The sequence below is a fragment of the Anas acuta genome, chromosome 2 (assembly GCF_963932015.1).
Source record: "Anas acuta chromosome 2, bAnaAcu1.1, whole genome shotgun sequence".
NCBI classification, from domain to species: domain Eukaryota; kingdom Metazoa; phylum Chordata; class Aves; order Anseriformes; family Anatidae; genus Anas; species Anas acuta.
In genome coordinates, this window is record NC_088980.1 from 97576596 (window position 1) to 97592773 (window position 16178).

The window sequence follows — 16178 nt, forward strand, 5'->3', positions numbered from 1 at the left end:
CAGGCTCATTCCACAATTTTTGCAAGAGGTCAGTAAAGTTCCCAAACATTACTCATGTGCTGATGTCTCCCAGCACAGAGCCCCTTTCAGCTTCACCTAGCCAGGTCATCTTTTGTTTCCTAATAGGCAAAGGCTCCCGGCCTTTCCATTTTCACCCCTCTCAGTATTAGCTTTCAAAATCTTTGTTGTCTGCTCTTGCTAATAGCAATTATTCTACTATCACTTATTTGTCCCATCTTTTCCTTATTCTCACAGTGAATCTCCAGTTCTTTGTGTGTGTGAGCTGCTTTCCCCTTTTGATGACTGCTGATCATTAGACTCTCTTCTCCATCATCCCTCAGTCCTATTTCTTATTTGCACTTCTCCAGTTTCCAAGTTGTCAAACCACACTTAAATATGTGAAATGTGGCACTCACCAGCCCACAAAACCCGGATAGACAATCCCCATGTGATGTTAAGTTTAGACCTGCTGCCTTTCCTAGAGCAAAGCTATCTAATTTTTTGTTTTATTCCACCAAAAAAAAAAAAAAAAAAAGTGGTGATGAGAAACACTAAAGACAGTTAATGCTAAATCATAGAATCATTAAAGTTGGAAGAGACCTCCAAGATCACATAGCACTTTGGAGGCAGCTAAGAATACAGTTCATATAAACATCAAGACACACATGACTGGGGAAAAAAAAAAAAAAGTGCTATGTAATGCACCCTTGAAACACATTTTATCATCATGCTGAACATTTAGATATGACTATTTATAATTATTAATACAGTGTGCCCATTGCAAATATGCTGAGCGTGTTTGACCTTGGACTGTGAAATAATGTACTGATTTTGGGCAGTGTCTGAGGCTGCAGTGATTTTTGGTGACAGTATTTGCACATTAGTAAGCTTAGAGCTTGTTTACATCGAGTCTTTTACAGTTTCCTTGCCACAGCAGCCCTGGACAGTTCTTCTTATTACAGAATAAAAGTGGCTTCTTCCAGTTTGGCTTAAATTGTTTCCAAAGTAATTCAGTCTAAACTGGAAAAAAAGTCAGAATGAAAATGCCTAGGGAGTGACTTATACCAATGAGACAAAACACCAATGAATCCCACATCCTACGTACAGCTGGTCTAGTTTTTCCCCTGGAACACAGTATGAGCAGAAGTGATCTATGCAACTTTTTTACCTTTATGAGCACTAAGCAAGGAGCCAAAAATCCTGAAGCCAAAGGACGGAGTTTTCAAGAGCCATGTATTGTGTGGCGGGGCTCAGCTGGTTCAGCTGGTCATCTGGAAACATAAAACTTTTTACCCTTTTATTAAGATTGAATTTGCAGCTCTCCGGATCCTTTCCCTCCCAGTCCAGCTCTAACTCTTTGCAGAAGGAGGGTGACTTGCAGGGCCGCTCTGCTGGATCTCCTCGCTATGTTGGAGGCTGAGGGAGAGCGGGGGGAAGAGGATGTTCTTGACACTGAGCCTGTAGCAGTGCTTCCATGACAACAAATAAGATGTTACACGTTGGCACTGTGCAGCAATAAACTAAAGCAAACCAAGACTTGAAGAAGAAGGTTAGTTTTTGCAGAACATTGCTATTCAGAAATGCTCAGATTAAACTACCATGCTCTCTTTGTATGTCCAAATACACAGTGTAAAACTGAGGAGAGAGGGAAAAGGGAGAGGAGCTGAAAATATTTTTCACTAGTGGGGTTTCACTTCCAGAGGGAGTCTTCAGGATTTTACAGCAATGGTCTTCACTGGCTGCAGAATGATGGAAAATGGTGTGTGACCCAATCTGTCTGTCTGGATCTGAGGACTATGTCCATTTCCAAGATGTAGTGATGGATCCCGCCATTCAAAAATACTAACACTTATGATTTCAAGTAATTCAGCTGGAGTGATATTTGACCTCAGTACTATGCAGTCTTGGGCATCCATGCTCCTCTTGAAAGGAGTGGCAAGGGGTGAAGAGATTGTGAGCACGGCCATGTACAGTATGATAAAATTAAACTGAAGTTCCAGCTGGCAGGTTAACATGTTTTGCTAGACTGATTTAACACACACTAGTCCACTAGTGAACTTATCTGAAAGAAACTGCTTTCACTTAGCTATTGGATCTTCCATCCCAGATTATGTTGGACTGAACTTAACTGCTTGTTTTGTGTTGATTATAAACTTTCTGGGGCGTAAGAAACCGCACCTGAGAGCATGCTCTAGTCATTTGACCTCTACCTGCTGGTCGAGAGCTTTGGGCACTATTTCTTACCACATGATTTTTAGCATGCTGCTTTCTGGATTCCACCCTTATACATGTCATATTTTGGTTTTGAACTGTGAGAACAATCCCACCTTTGTGCTTCTCAGACAAGCTCAAATACAAACTTCAGTCTGTACACATTAGGCAGAAGGCCAGTCAAATTGCCATACTTGCCACGACATTTCCAACTGCATGGTCTTGAAGATTGGCTTATATTTGCTTAATAGGTCCCATCAGCCCTTAAGGTTTCATCATGTAGGCTGTTCTGAGCACATGAATTAGCTCTGGGCTACTTCTGCAGATGGGCTGCAGGCAACCAGACTCAACCCTCCTTACCATAGTGACCATGTGGCATTTAGCTGCAGGTGTCCTGCATCTACAAACCTGATCCAGAATCTGTCAGGCTTTTATCTCCTTCTTCAGCCAATGGTGACACCACAACTCTGGACAGACATACAGTCACTATATTAAATTTCTTTAGAACTATGTTGTACTGATTGTCAAGACATTATGTCTTGAACAATTTAGTTACGAAAATGCTTTTTTGAGAACAATAATTTTAACAGTTAATCCTAAAACAAACAAACAAAAAAAAAAATTAAGAAGTTTAACCAGAAGTAAGAAACACTGAAAAATAAAAACAAAACAAATAAAAAACACAAGATGGACCATAGCTAATCAAAATTAAACTTCATATTTTTTACAAGGAAAGAAAAAAAGAAAAAAAAAGAGGCAACAACTACAGTAATTAGGATAAAAACTCGCTAGACATATTTTGACCATGCTGACCCTTGACTCAGCAGGTCACTAGACAGGACTGAAGAGAGGAATGCAAAAAAAGTGATCTTCACAGTAGAGTAACTGGAGCTCCTCGTTCACAGTGGGAAGGCTTTTATAATCATCATCTATTCCAACACTGGTTGTCTGAAAATGAGTAACTCCATTAGCCATGTATCAGTGTCTGCAGTTCTGATCTCTTGGTGCTAAACTATTCTAAAAACAGTGTTGCTATACACTAGTGAAAAAATTACAGCTAATGAAGACGCTGGATAAAGAAGTACGTTTCATAAAAGAACCTAACCTTAGGTAACCTGTATCATCTAAATAGACTGGTAAAATATTCTCCTTTTTCAAAACACAGTTTTGAATACTGTTTTATTCCCTTAGCTACAATATCACCTTTAAGTAAAAGAGCATCTTTCATCCCTAAATGCAGCCACTATACCTACCTCTAGGATGAAGATGACTACACACACTGATGAAGAGAAGCTATACAAAACCACATGAAACATGATGAAAACAAATTCAGAACAGTAGGGAAAATAAAAATTTGGAAGAATCACATTATTTAAATTAGTGTTTGGCTAGTAAATTGGGGTTAGCCTTCTTTTCTCATACATGGACAGAAAGGGACCCCGTTTTAAATTTCAGTGAACAGATGGTAAAATTCCATTTCCTGTTACTTTCATGCTGGGAGAGTAACTCAATACTGAATCAGTGAGGAGACCAACACCTACAGAGCTGTGAGAACACTCCACATGGAAACTGGCCTCTCCTTAGAGGTCTTCTAACCAGGACCCCTGCCATATAAAGAATAATAACACACTCAAATTCTGAGATGGCTTTATAAATCATAGGCAAAAGCTGATGCACTATGCGCTGATTAGTCTAATGCAAGATAATGTGCATATTTTTATGCCTTTATACTTAATTGCAATTGCATATTAGTGGCCTCTATGATAAGGACAGATTATGTATGGTGTCATTATTACCAGCGTAACTATCCAGAGAAAGGTGTAACAAAGTTATGTTGCAGAAGACATTAGTGAATATCCAACCAAATGCTATTAAAAAGGAAAGAGAAAAAAAAAATCATTTCATTCAGGAATAATGTCATCAGTACACAGATCTCTCAAATTTGCAATGGTATGCATCAATGCCAAAACAGCAATACAAAAAAAAAAAAAAAAAAAAAGTGCACAGAAGTGAAAGTCAGACCTGTGAAACTGACAAACCAAGAAAACCAAGATCTTTCCCTCTAAGAACAGATAGAATCAAGCATGTAAACATCAGCAATGTATTGCTTAAAAAAATGCAGCAGCTGCATACAACTTTGAAAAGAAACAGATACAGTGGATTTTGAATAAGTCACAGAACAGGTTTACAGGTTTACAGAGAATACTATGGTTCTCAAAGCTCCTACATCTTTTTTCTTCAAGAGAAGTCCTAAAAGGTTGTGTGGTCTCTTCCATGTCATAGCTTTAGTACCTACTAATAGAATAGCACAAACTTACCTTTGTTGAAACCTTTTTGAAACAAGAAATAAAAGTGCAAGCCAATTTTGATGTAAAGAATAACTAACTCAGATTTAACTTGTGTGCATTTTATAAATGTTTGTTTTTTGTTTTTGTTTTTTTTTTCAGAAACGCAGTATTCAAAAGCATTAAAAATCCAAAGAATGAGATCATACTGTCTTTGTGCTTCATTTTGTTAAGCAAGTAAAACACCAGAGCCCTCAAAATTTTCATCTACTTCATATTTCAGACTTAGAAAGTGTTACATCAGCATAGTCTCTAAGTAAAACTGCTGGTATATTCTAAATGGACTTTCTTCAGACACTGGCACAGATGATGAGTGATTGTCCAATTCTGAAGCTATCAGAACTGAACGGATTTAGCAATGTCATAAACACCTCTCGAGGGAGTCACCTGGTGTTGAGAACTCACTTTACATGCCGTGTTTCAAAATGAGTTTTAATGGATTTACATTAGATTCAAACCCACTTTAGAGCTATTATTTCTCCCTTTCAACCTTTTCACCCACTACTGCAATGTAATACAGCATATTCTATAATCATATGTTTGCAGGCCTGTGGTAAAGTAAACAAAACTTCAAAGGGTTATTATTTAAAGACTCTGTATTACAGCCATAGGCCTGACTGTTATTCTTCTTCACCACCCCTTGGGCCCGAAGTACATAATCATCCAGTAATTGAACTGAAATGTCTAAATGGCTAGATCCCCTGAAGGACATAGGTAGTTAGCAGTGAAGAAAGTAAGGGACATTAAAAAAAAAAAAAAAAAAAAAGCAACTCATGGCGCTTTCCTGCACTAGTTGGAAACACTGTAAATGTACCTGACCTTGACCCACTAGGCTTGTGCAGAAAACAGAAAAAAAATGTGTGGTATTTCCAGGGTTCTAACTAAACTAAAGATTAAATGTGTAACTGGGTTGTATTTGGAGGCAAAGATCTTATATTTAAATTATTTTCAGAAGAATTAAGGAGGAGGAGCAGAAATATAGATATGTACACAGAAGTGTACATAGCACAATATTATCACTAATACTATGTGAAAGCAAACCCCTCTAGGTCCTCATATTTAATAGCCCCTCCAAAAAGTGTAATGGATAGCATATCCCAGGCTTTCATACACTGTAACTGTCAAAGCACTCAGGAGATAGAGTACTGAAGGCTCTGACAGCTCTCTTTTACATTCTAAATGACATCTGCATTCAACAGAACAGAAATAAAGATTAAGGGAAACACCTGATATGATAGCACTCAGCTTACCTCAAAATGTAATATTTAAAAAGTACAGAGAAACATAGGTCTGTCTTCTTGTACTGTAAGTAAAAACTGGTGTCAAAGCCTCAGAGGTCTTCACTGCTGCCAGAAAGGCAAGTAGCACAGCATTCAACAGACTAGAGGGGCAGAAGCCATAGCATCTTACTATGTGACTGCTGAAATCAAAAGGTGTTTAAGGTGTTTTGCCTGAGGAAGAAGGGAGGAGACAGTCTTTGAATGAACACAGAAAATAACTACGAGTACAGTCAAACAGCACAGGAAAATTAACTTCGCAAAAGACTTTGTACCCCTTCTTATACTTCAGTGCCCCGGTGATTTCGAGTACCTTTCCGAGTACCTTTCTGAGTATGAATCCATGGCAAATCTCTTTTAAGAGGTTATTAGTATTATGGCTTAGAGTGAAACACGTCAGCATACAGATCATGAGAGATGATTTCGAATAGATTTTTGCTGGTTGATTATATAAACGATACCTCTTATTGCTGGAATAACACCTCAAAGACAGTATAATGACGACATGACAATGTATGTAAATCAAGAACTGCATGTGGGTTTATTTTACACTTGAGAAAACAGTGGATTTAATTGTGTGAACCAAAATGTACTGTACAATATTAATGATAAAACATCAAAATGTATAATTCATAGTGCATTGCTTGCTTTATTTTTATTTATTTATTTTTTTTTGTCAGATAGTTCCTTTAAGTACATGCATCTGGAAAGATGCAGGTGCCAGTAAAATTTCTCTATTTATATCAAGCTGCAGGAACTAAATTTTATTCAAAAAGTGTGGTTTTACATTATATACACAGAAATCGAATATAAAATGACAATATAAAAAGTTAAAAGAGAAAGCATACAGCCAGAAGGTACAAAGAAAGTTGAACAGTTTAAAATGGTACGATATGTAACATGTATTTTTTAAGCTGATGCTGGCAATTTACAAGGAACAGAATCCAACATTTGCCCCATTTTTTTGTTTTCATTTACCAATGCAGCACACTATAGAAAGGTCAGCTTGTACCAAAGCTTAACATTTGTAAATAACTATAAACTGCAGTATTTTACAGGAAAAAAAAAAAAAAAGAAAAAAGAAAAAAAAAAAAAAAAGGAAAGAAAGGAGCATTTTTACACTTGTTTTAAATAACAGCTTGCATACCTTCTTTTTTTTTTTTTTTCTTTTTTTTTTCTTTTTTGGCCAAAAAGTGGCAATTCTCAGCATCCAGAGGGTTTGGGCATAGTGGCAACTTGGTTTATTTATTTTTTAATTATTATTTAACTTATACAGTTGTGGCTTCCTAACCCCTTGTGTACTACACAGTTCTCCTTCTTCCAAGGACTGCATGCACAATTTCTTCACAAACCAGTTCTGCATTAAAAAAAAAAAAAAAAAAAAAAAAAAAAAGCTCATTCATTTAAAAAAAATAAGTTCTCTTTCTGACACAGCTTTTATTTGAATGAAATGCTTTTAAGCCTTTTGTTTTGTTTTTCCTTATTTACTTATTTAGTCACTGGGAAAGGCACAGAAATGCTATTACAGTTCTCAGAGGGTTAAAACTTGACACTACCAGGTTCTGTGACCTTTATTGTCATGGCAACTTTGTAATTTTAGGATGTCTCTTTATCATTGTTCTTTGTGTCTTTCTTTACGGCTAAATTAATGTCTCTCAATAGTGTCTCCCACTATATTCTACAAAAGATAGCTTAACATCAAGGACAGATGTTGAAAATAAAGGTCAGACTTTGACTCACAAAAAATAAAAACAGAAACAAAAATAACCATGCACAGATCAGACAAAGAGCATATAAATATAACTACAAAATAAGTGTAAGAAAAACCAAGGTCCAGATAGGCAGTTCAGCAACAAAAGTAAGACTGATTTCAGAGGCTCAGGTCAGGCCTAGTGCAGTACTATGAAGAAGTTTAGTGCAATGTTCCTGTGGTCACTTGCATACCTGGCTGCTTACCTGGACGCTATTGTTTTTCTAACTCAGTTACATAGATCAGATGGTCCTCTGGGGACTTGCCATGTGTTTTACTAAGGTGCAGTTTGACTGCATGCTTGCTTGCAAAAGTTCGGTTACAGAGCTTACACTGGAATGTGGAGCCTAAGTCCTCCTCAGCTATTCCAAGTGAGCCCAAAGTCTTGTTTGCGAGGACTTTTGAAACATTCTGCTGTTCTTGAATCTGATTAAGTGGCAACTTTGACAGATCCTTCAAACTAAACCCTAGGTGTGTCTCTAAGTGACTTATGTATGTAGAAGCAGTCCTGAACTGAGAGGCACAATCATTGCAAAAGAAAACAGGATGTCCTGTGTCCAAATTCTTTAAAAATTTGGTTCCACCTGTCCTCCTTAACTGATACTTCACATTGGCCAGCCAGTGGCTAATTGTGGTCATGGAAAGACCAGTAAACTTAGAGATGTGTACCCGCTCTTGTGGACCTAGGTCCGACATAATGTATTTGCCTTCTGGGGTCTCCCTCAAGCTGGAAGCAAACTGGGCTTGAAGGATCAGAAGATGTTGAGGGTTCCAGTTGGACTGTCTGCCCTTCCTCTTGTGTACTGGTGACAGTTCATCCAGAGCTTCCTCAAAACTGCTCCCGTCAGCATCCGACTTCTCCGACACAGTAGATGGAGTTGAAGACTTGGGTGTCAAACGCCCTGTGAGGTTCTTCACCATATCAGAAATATCCAACAGGGCGCTCTCCCTTAGCGGAGACGAGGCAGAGTCAGCCACACTGGAAACAAGAGGTTTGTTTTTGGACTTGGTTAAATCAATAGGTTGATCACTGTTCTCATAGTAATACCGGTCAATAGCATCAGCCTGCTTGACCGGAGTGGTTGGGTAAATGGGTTTGTCCAACATGCTGTTGCTAATTTTGTACAGCATGGCCAAAGGGTCCAGAGAGGGGCTTACCGGCTTAGAAATTTTGCCTAAGTGAGTATTCATAATGGACTGTAAAGCGCTCAACGGGTTAATGAAGGATGGCTCAGGTGAATGGTCTGTGATGATTCCTAAATTGTTACAGCCATTTGCAACCTTTGTTTTTAGTGGCTCTGTACCATTCGGTGTATGTGCTTCTGCTGGACTATCCTTTTTGACCTTCTGAACTTCTGTCTCAGAGCTTTTTTTCTGCTGCTGTTTGTTATTCGTGTCTTCTGATTTGGGGAAGTCTTTGTTTTCTTTAGCAGCAGGTGACATGGGTTTGACTGGAGAACTCTTCTCTTTCTCCAGAGGCTTCTCTTCCTTCTTCACGCTGATTTTACCTGTAACTTTCTCTACCAGTTCTTCCATAGCAGATACGTTGCTCTTGTGAGGCGGGGGTGTAAGATTGCCTGGGGAATGGATGAGCGCGTTATGTTCTGAAGACAGTGATTTTACACTGCTGGCGTAAGATGGCTGCATTTGAACACTCTGCACAGCGGGCTGAAGGGGTTTGACTGTTCCTGGGAGCTGGTAAGCTGCATGAATACTGGGATACCCTCCCCAGGAAGGTGCTCCGTTCTGAGCTTTGCTGATAGCTGTTGTCACCGTGTTCTCAAGGGATTTCAATATGTCTATTCCGCCTTTAGGACTGTCATCTAGGTCCTCCTCTCTGAGGTACTGATACAAAGTCGTTGGCTCAAATTTCTCTGTAGAGTCCTCATTCTCTTCTTTAATCTTTTTCTCTGTTTCACTGACCACCACTTTTTCCTTCTCTGGGTCTTTCTTTTCCTCTGAGTTTGTGGAGCCCACTGGCGAATCAGGCTGCTTTTTAATGTTGGAAGCTGGTAGTCTTGTGTGGGTGGTGGGTGGAAGAGGTATAGACTGTATCTTCTCCTCCACCACAGGGTCCAGTACTAGCTGTTTGCCTTTTTTGGAAGCTGAATTGGTCACCTTCAAAAAATGACCAGTGACCATCATGTGAGCAGTGAGCTGCTGCAACGTGTCATGGGAACTGCCACATTCCATGCATTTCAGTATTTGGGCTTTGCGTGCCTCAAACTGCCAAGTGTAGCTAGCACCATTTTGATAGCCATAGCGGTTGTTTGGAGTCACGTAGGGGTTGGCAGTTTTCTGATCCTTTGCAGATTCACCCAGTGAAGCTTCTGCAGTGATCCCTGTTGGCTCCGGTGAACAAGGTGAAGCTAAGTCCTGAAGTGCTCTTTTTTTGGTAGAAGGGACCAATTTAGTGATGGCTGGTACTGGCTCCTTCAGAGGCACTTTCTGGTAATGCTTTGTTTTTATCATATGGACACTGAGGTCTTGCAAGGACTCAAACGAATGCCCACAGTACATGCACTTCAGCACTTTTTGAGCATCCTCTTTGCCTTCCATTTCCATAAGTGATCTTTTTCTTGGCTTTGACCACCGTTTGGTCTTATCAGCTTCTTTGTCTCTGTTGTCATCACGGTAATGTCCAGTTTCATTCATGTGCACTGTTAGCTCCACCAGTGTGTCATAGGCTGCACTGCAGTCTTTACATCGGAACTTACTAGCACCGGTGAACACAGACCCATAAAGTTTATTGTTTTGCCGGTAAAGCTGTACTGTGCTGAAAAGACTAGGCTCTGGGAGAAGTCCATATGACGAGGTCTGCTGCAAAGTTTTAGCTAACGCAGCTTGGTGCCAGTCATAACCTGAGCCACCACTGTTACTGTTATTATTACTGTTGCTAGTACTACTGGTAGTCGTACTGGTATTAGTGTTGGTACTGGTAGTGCTAGTACTCTGGGAGTTGGTGTTGGTGTCAGTACTGGTGGTGTTTTCATTCTGGCTGATTCCATTGTTGCTGGTGGTTTGATTGGATTTCTTTAAGTCCAAAGCTAAACTGGACCAGCAAGTCTCTGAAAGCAAATTTGCATACACAGCTTTTATTTGTGCCAAGCTGTCCTGTGGATAGGAAACATTGTCTGTGCACTGAGGATCCTCTTTCTCTTCTTTAGAGGAAGTGCTTTTGAAATGGGCCAGCTGATCGCTGTTTTCACTAAACGGCGAACCATAGCCTGCATCCTGATTAGTTGCAGTGCTGACTGGGGAGTTCTGGTAGCTTTGAGCCTCTTTGATCTCCGCTTCTTCATTGCACAAATACTCATTCTCCTGGATGTCCAGAGACAGCCCATCATCTTCCACGCTGTCTTCATCTATTTCTGCTGCTTTCAATTCCTCCTCAGGAACATATGCTAAAATACAGGAGGAGGAAAAAGAAAGGGGGGAAAAAAAAGAAAAACAAGACAAAGTTATTGAACACGCACATTTTACATCATTGCTGTCTTCTGTACTAAAAGCAGTAACCATAAAGACAAATTTTGAAGATACATCCAGAAACCAAACTCACCATCACTTACACACTCCGCCTATAAATCCAGATACTCTGTCCTGCTTACAGTTTGATATCAGTACTATCTAAGAATAAACTTTGACGTTGGCAGTAAAGTATGTGCCAGGACCACAGTAGATACCATAATATCGAAACCAAAATCAAACAAAGAACCTACTAAACCAGTTTTAATCAACTTAAAAAATGCCTGGCCCCGAGCTGTATTTACTGCAGTATGTATGCAAAACACGGTGCAGCCGACATCCACCCCACGGACCTAGGATCTCAGAACCACTGACTTGACCAACTCCATCTCATCAAGGCTGTCTTTTCTGGCAAACCAGCTTCAGCTACAGCCTCAAGGGTGATTGCTGTGTCACTGACAGCTGACTCTACTGGAGCTACACTGGGCAAATGTGTCAGATCAGTTGTTCCAGAGCCTCCTGGTGACTGGCTGTACTCGGTCCATTTGAGAACTGAAAAGCTTTCAGTTCTAACAAGGTGAAAAGGGAAGCAAGACTACAATTGTTTTCCTAAATGACATGGATATACTTTGCCTCCTGGTATGATCTGATGTGGGTGCTGCATTTACCATTTGGAAAACAGCAGTCAGCAACTAAGAGTAAATATAAGAGATGAATTTTTAAAAGGAAAACAACAACAACAACAAAAACACCCTACCTTGAAACCTCCCTCCCAGCTTGATTATTGGCTTACAGCAAATATCAAACTTTGCTATTGTATTGCCACCTGGTGAAACTATATAATCTTACCAAACTATGTGTTTATCTATATCAAACTATTTTTTAAACTAGCAAATGTGATATTCATGAGCAGATGGCCATTACATCAAAACACATTTACTCCAAGGGCCCAATTCACAGAAGTGGCTTACATGTACCTAAGTGATAAATGTACACTTTCATTGCAAAGCAGAAAACATACTTGTACACATTTCCCTCCAGTTTTGTTAAAGAAGCTTAAAAAAATCACCATGATAATGCAATGCAGATCATTTATAAGCACGTCAAGGTAGAAAAAGCATGGCTTGTGAACAGTTTTCAGAGACTGAAGGAAAAAAATGCCTCTTTGTAGGTGAACTGTGCAGAAAGTGATGCTGAAATGTGGGCTACGGCCTGCCATCGTATAATACTGAAAGAAAGCCAGGAAAAAAAAAAAAAAAAAAAAAAAAAAAAGCACTTCTGCTCCTATGCAATATGAAGAAAATATATATTTTCACGTTTACAAAGCTGATGTCTTGATGAGTTGGGAGGGGGAAAGCAAGAGTTAAACTTCTTTTTGTACACAGTTGCTAATTTATTCTGAAACTTCTTTTCTGAAAAATAAAGTCTTCTCTCATTGTAATATGAACACTTTTTGAAGAGTCTTAATTTTTTTTTTTAGAAAGGTAACAGTATTATGGCCAGTAGTGCATTCTGTATTCACCTTTGCAATTGCAATTTATGCTGCCCCTAACTACTTCAGTCTGACCTCTTAAGATAAGATAGAAATGTAGCCCACCAAGTATTGGGAGTATTGGGGTAGTGTTGAACCTTAAGATGACCACTACACCCTTCATTTGTCCTTTAAGAATCAATTTGTTTTAGAAAACAATTTTATTTTCTGTTTAAAAAACGTTAAGCAGGGCAAAATTCCTTACAGGTTGCCTCAGCCTAAAGTATTTTCTGATATGTTTAAGAGGACTAGTGAATACCAAGTGCAACAGAAGTCACTAGAGAAATCACTCTGGAGCCAAAGGCCAGGAAGACGTCAAAAAAGCATCAGAAAATGAGAAAAAAGTATTTTAAAAAACACACTTAGTTAATAAAATAAATAATAAAATACAGAAATAGTGAAAGAACTATTGTATTGTAATAACGTTGCTGTTCAAACACTCTGCATGTATTTGGGCACTACACTACCTCTGCAGCTCTAAATTCTAGGTATGCAAGTAGAATCCACTCCCACGGCTACAGCATAAGATCTCTTAGCTCTCCCATTAAACACACCTGTTTTCAGTCATTTCTAACAGTGAAAGACGTTTTTAAGTTTCAGTAAGGTAAATAACAGTTATAGAATATGGTTTCTGATTCTGAAATGACTTCAAAATAAAATTTTAAAAAATCTAAAAGGCCCAAATGCATAAAAATGGACAGTTACCATCTGGCGTTTTTCTTTTAAAAAAAATAAAAATCTTAGTAATGATCAGCAGACAGTCACCAATTAGAAACTGCAAGCTGATGGGGCCCATATTCTTAGCTTTTATGAAGAGCTATCTTCTTACTAACCTCAATGGAACTATGCCAATTTTCTCTAATTTTCATATCCTGATATTTTTAATAAACACATGGAAGATGCTGTTGTAAGATGCTGAACGTTGCTATAGTTGATACAGTATTTCATACAAATCCATGTGAATTATCTGCTCTCATCTCTTTACTTTATTCTAAATTGCATAAATATGTATTTTTATAATTGCTACACATAACCATCTAAATATCTGCTTGAGGAGAAACCCCAGTTAAGCCACTGGCATATCTTTTATTTTCCTTTATTTATTTATGATGGTGTGTTTTCTCTATTCTCATACTTCTGCACTTGGTGAATAGGTTTCTCTACCATAAAAATAAAAGGAGTTAAGCCACACGAAGAGACATTAAAACTACATGAAAGGTCGGTGTTAAACTGTCAAAGCAAAGAAACGGAGTGTTAGGGTGAAATATCCATCTTTCACTTACTTTCCTAGTCCTAGATTCTGCTGAGACTAGTACACGATTTGAGTCCTCTCCCCTACCAACATATACTGCTACATAAGAGTTAAGAACATACAATTGGCTAGGACTCTGATTTTCTGTGATTTCAGAATTTAAGCCAGATTCTGAAAGAAAAATGACTTTACATGATGTACACACCCACATGTCTGAAATAACACAAAGCAATAATGCTTCTTAACCAAAAAGAGAGTAATTTATCTGAAATGTTTAATTTCTATCGCTGCAATCAAAAAGATTTTATTTAACTCCTTTAGTTACCACAGGATACACACAATACCTATTCATTCACGACTTAATGTTTATAAGATGAATAGCAGTACACTCAACATATGGTATTTTGCAAGGTCAGTGCAATTCTCTAACTGAAAAGGTTTCTGTTAGAGATTCAGAAGCATACAAAATGAAGAACATTAATTTGTAAAAACATGTATATACTTCTAAAATTCACACAGAAGATTTACAAATAAATAAGCTTCAGAATTTTAAGCCTTAAAAACGTTCCTGTCATAACTACTTGAGGAGACAAGCAATGTTGCTCTACATCAAATGGAAGAGTGGGATGTTCAGATTCTCCCTCTAAACTACAATATGTAGATCGACAGACAGACAGAGAGACTTCAGACAGTGTGTCTTCCAGTGACCGAGAAACTCTAAGCAATCTTCTTCAGATATTCCTCCGTCTACAGAGTCTCCGCTGGTTCACATGTCCTGAAACCACACAGAAATACCAACAGCAAATACTAACAGTGATCCCCCTCAAAAAATAATATATCCAAAGCAGAAAAAATTACAGAACATAATGTCAGTTTTTCTTCTCATTTCTGCATTCACAGACTCAGGTAAATGCATACTGGAAAAAAAAAAAAAAAGAAGGGGGGGGGGGAAGCTTTAAATTTCAGACAACTAAAAATTAGGGGGAATAGTTAGTATTTCTTTTCTTAATAAACCTTGCTAATATTTCTCTTCCTATGAAATGTGCCTTCTGGATGTCAGTGTTTCCCCATAGATATACTGTCATCTTTGAACAGTGTTAAAAGCTGTGCATTCTAATCTAAGTGGACATGAGATGCTATATATTGTACATGTGAGTAGCACTGCACATTGTGTTTGCTTCAGTGAGAATATTTACACAATAAATATACAGCCATTGTCTGAAAAAGCAGACACAGATCCAAAGTGTAAGGATGTGGTTAAAAGCATAAATATTCTCACGTAAAATCTTTCCATAACCTCGGACTGGTGCTTTTGAAGGAATCTGTCTCCACAGAAGTATTCTTTTCTGTTCAAAAAGGGATTCAGCACTGAATGCATTGTTTTGAGAAGGACGAAAAGTAATGATTGCATTTGTTTTTAACAGACTAAAAAATTAAACGCAGTAAAATCTTCAAGGCCCAATTTTAAATAATCCAAACAAATAATTTTATTCAGAAGAAACACCTAAGTATTGAAGGTTATGATTCAGTAAGACAATTGAACACTGAGATCAGTTTCACCGCAATATATATTTCACGGTTTCAACAAACAGGGGCAGGTTTCGGTCTAAAATTCTTTGCTAAACCAGGGCCTACCCTGGAACTAAACAATAGTGGCACGGTGTGAATGTTCACCATTCTTCTTTCTGCAACAGATGTATTTCCGCAGCTCCCAGTATATACCCAGCCAACAGGAGACAGCAGCTGCAGAAGTTTTTGCAGCCCACATTGTCACCTTGCACAAACTGCACCCCAGGCTGGGGGTGACTTCCACTAAACACAAGAACACATTTTGAGAAATGGGCTAAAATGTAACGATAGAAAAGACACATCTCCCTCATCACAGAAAAATGAGAGGAAAAAAAAAAAAAAAAAAAAAAAGGAACATTTCCAGATACGTTTCCAGAATACACAGTTATGAGAGTTTTACAAAAGAATCCAAAATCTCACATTGTGAGAGGTTAACACGCCTGCTGGAAGATTTGAGAATTTTCTATATTAGTACATACAAATGTTCATAAAAAATTACGGCACAGATGCTACAAATCTGTGTGTGTGTATGTGTGTATTACAATGTCACTACGGTGGAAAAATATGGCTTAGTTATGACAATGGCTGAGGAGTAGCACAGACTATCAGACATCCTAATAACCCTACTACAGTGGTTTGTGTCTTTCGTTTATAATTGCAGCAAAATAGGGGGCAAAATACTAGAACTGCCTACCCTCTAATTCTAACGCAATGGGTCTGAGAAGTAGATGAGGTACAGTAACAAGAACAACCTCCGTGCTTCTCACAGGTTGAATGA

At 38.4% G+C, this 16178-nt stretch overlaps 1 protein-coding gene across 2 annotated transcripts in view; it reads right to left on the bottom strand.

Annotated features, from left to right (window-relative positions):
• Positions 1-6351: 6351 nt before the first annotated feature.
• Positions 6352-16178, bottom strand: part of TSHZ1 (teashirt zinc finger homeobox 1) — a 55680-nt gene continuing 45853 nt past the window's right edge. The window contains exons 2-3 of one of the 2 annotated variants that reach the window (XM_068671340.1): positions 7790-10987; positions 6352-7190 (exon numbers count right to left, since the gene is read on the bottom strand). In XM_068671340.1, coding sequence (XP_068527441.1) covers positions 7797-10987 — 3191 coding nt within the window. In that variant the 3' untranslated portion in view covers positions 6352-7190; positions 7790-7796. Of the gene's footprint in view, positions 10988-16178 lie in introns of both variants that reach the window. The other variant, XM_068671341.1, reaches the window with a different exon arrangement.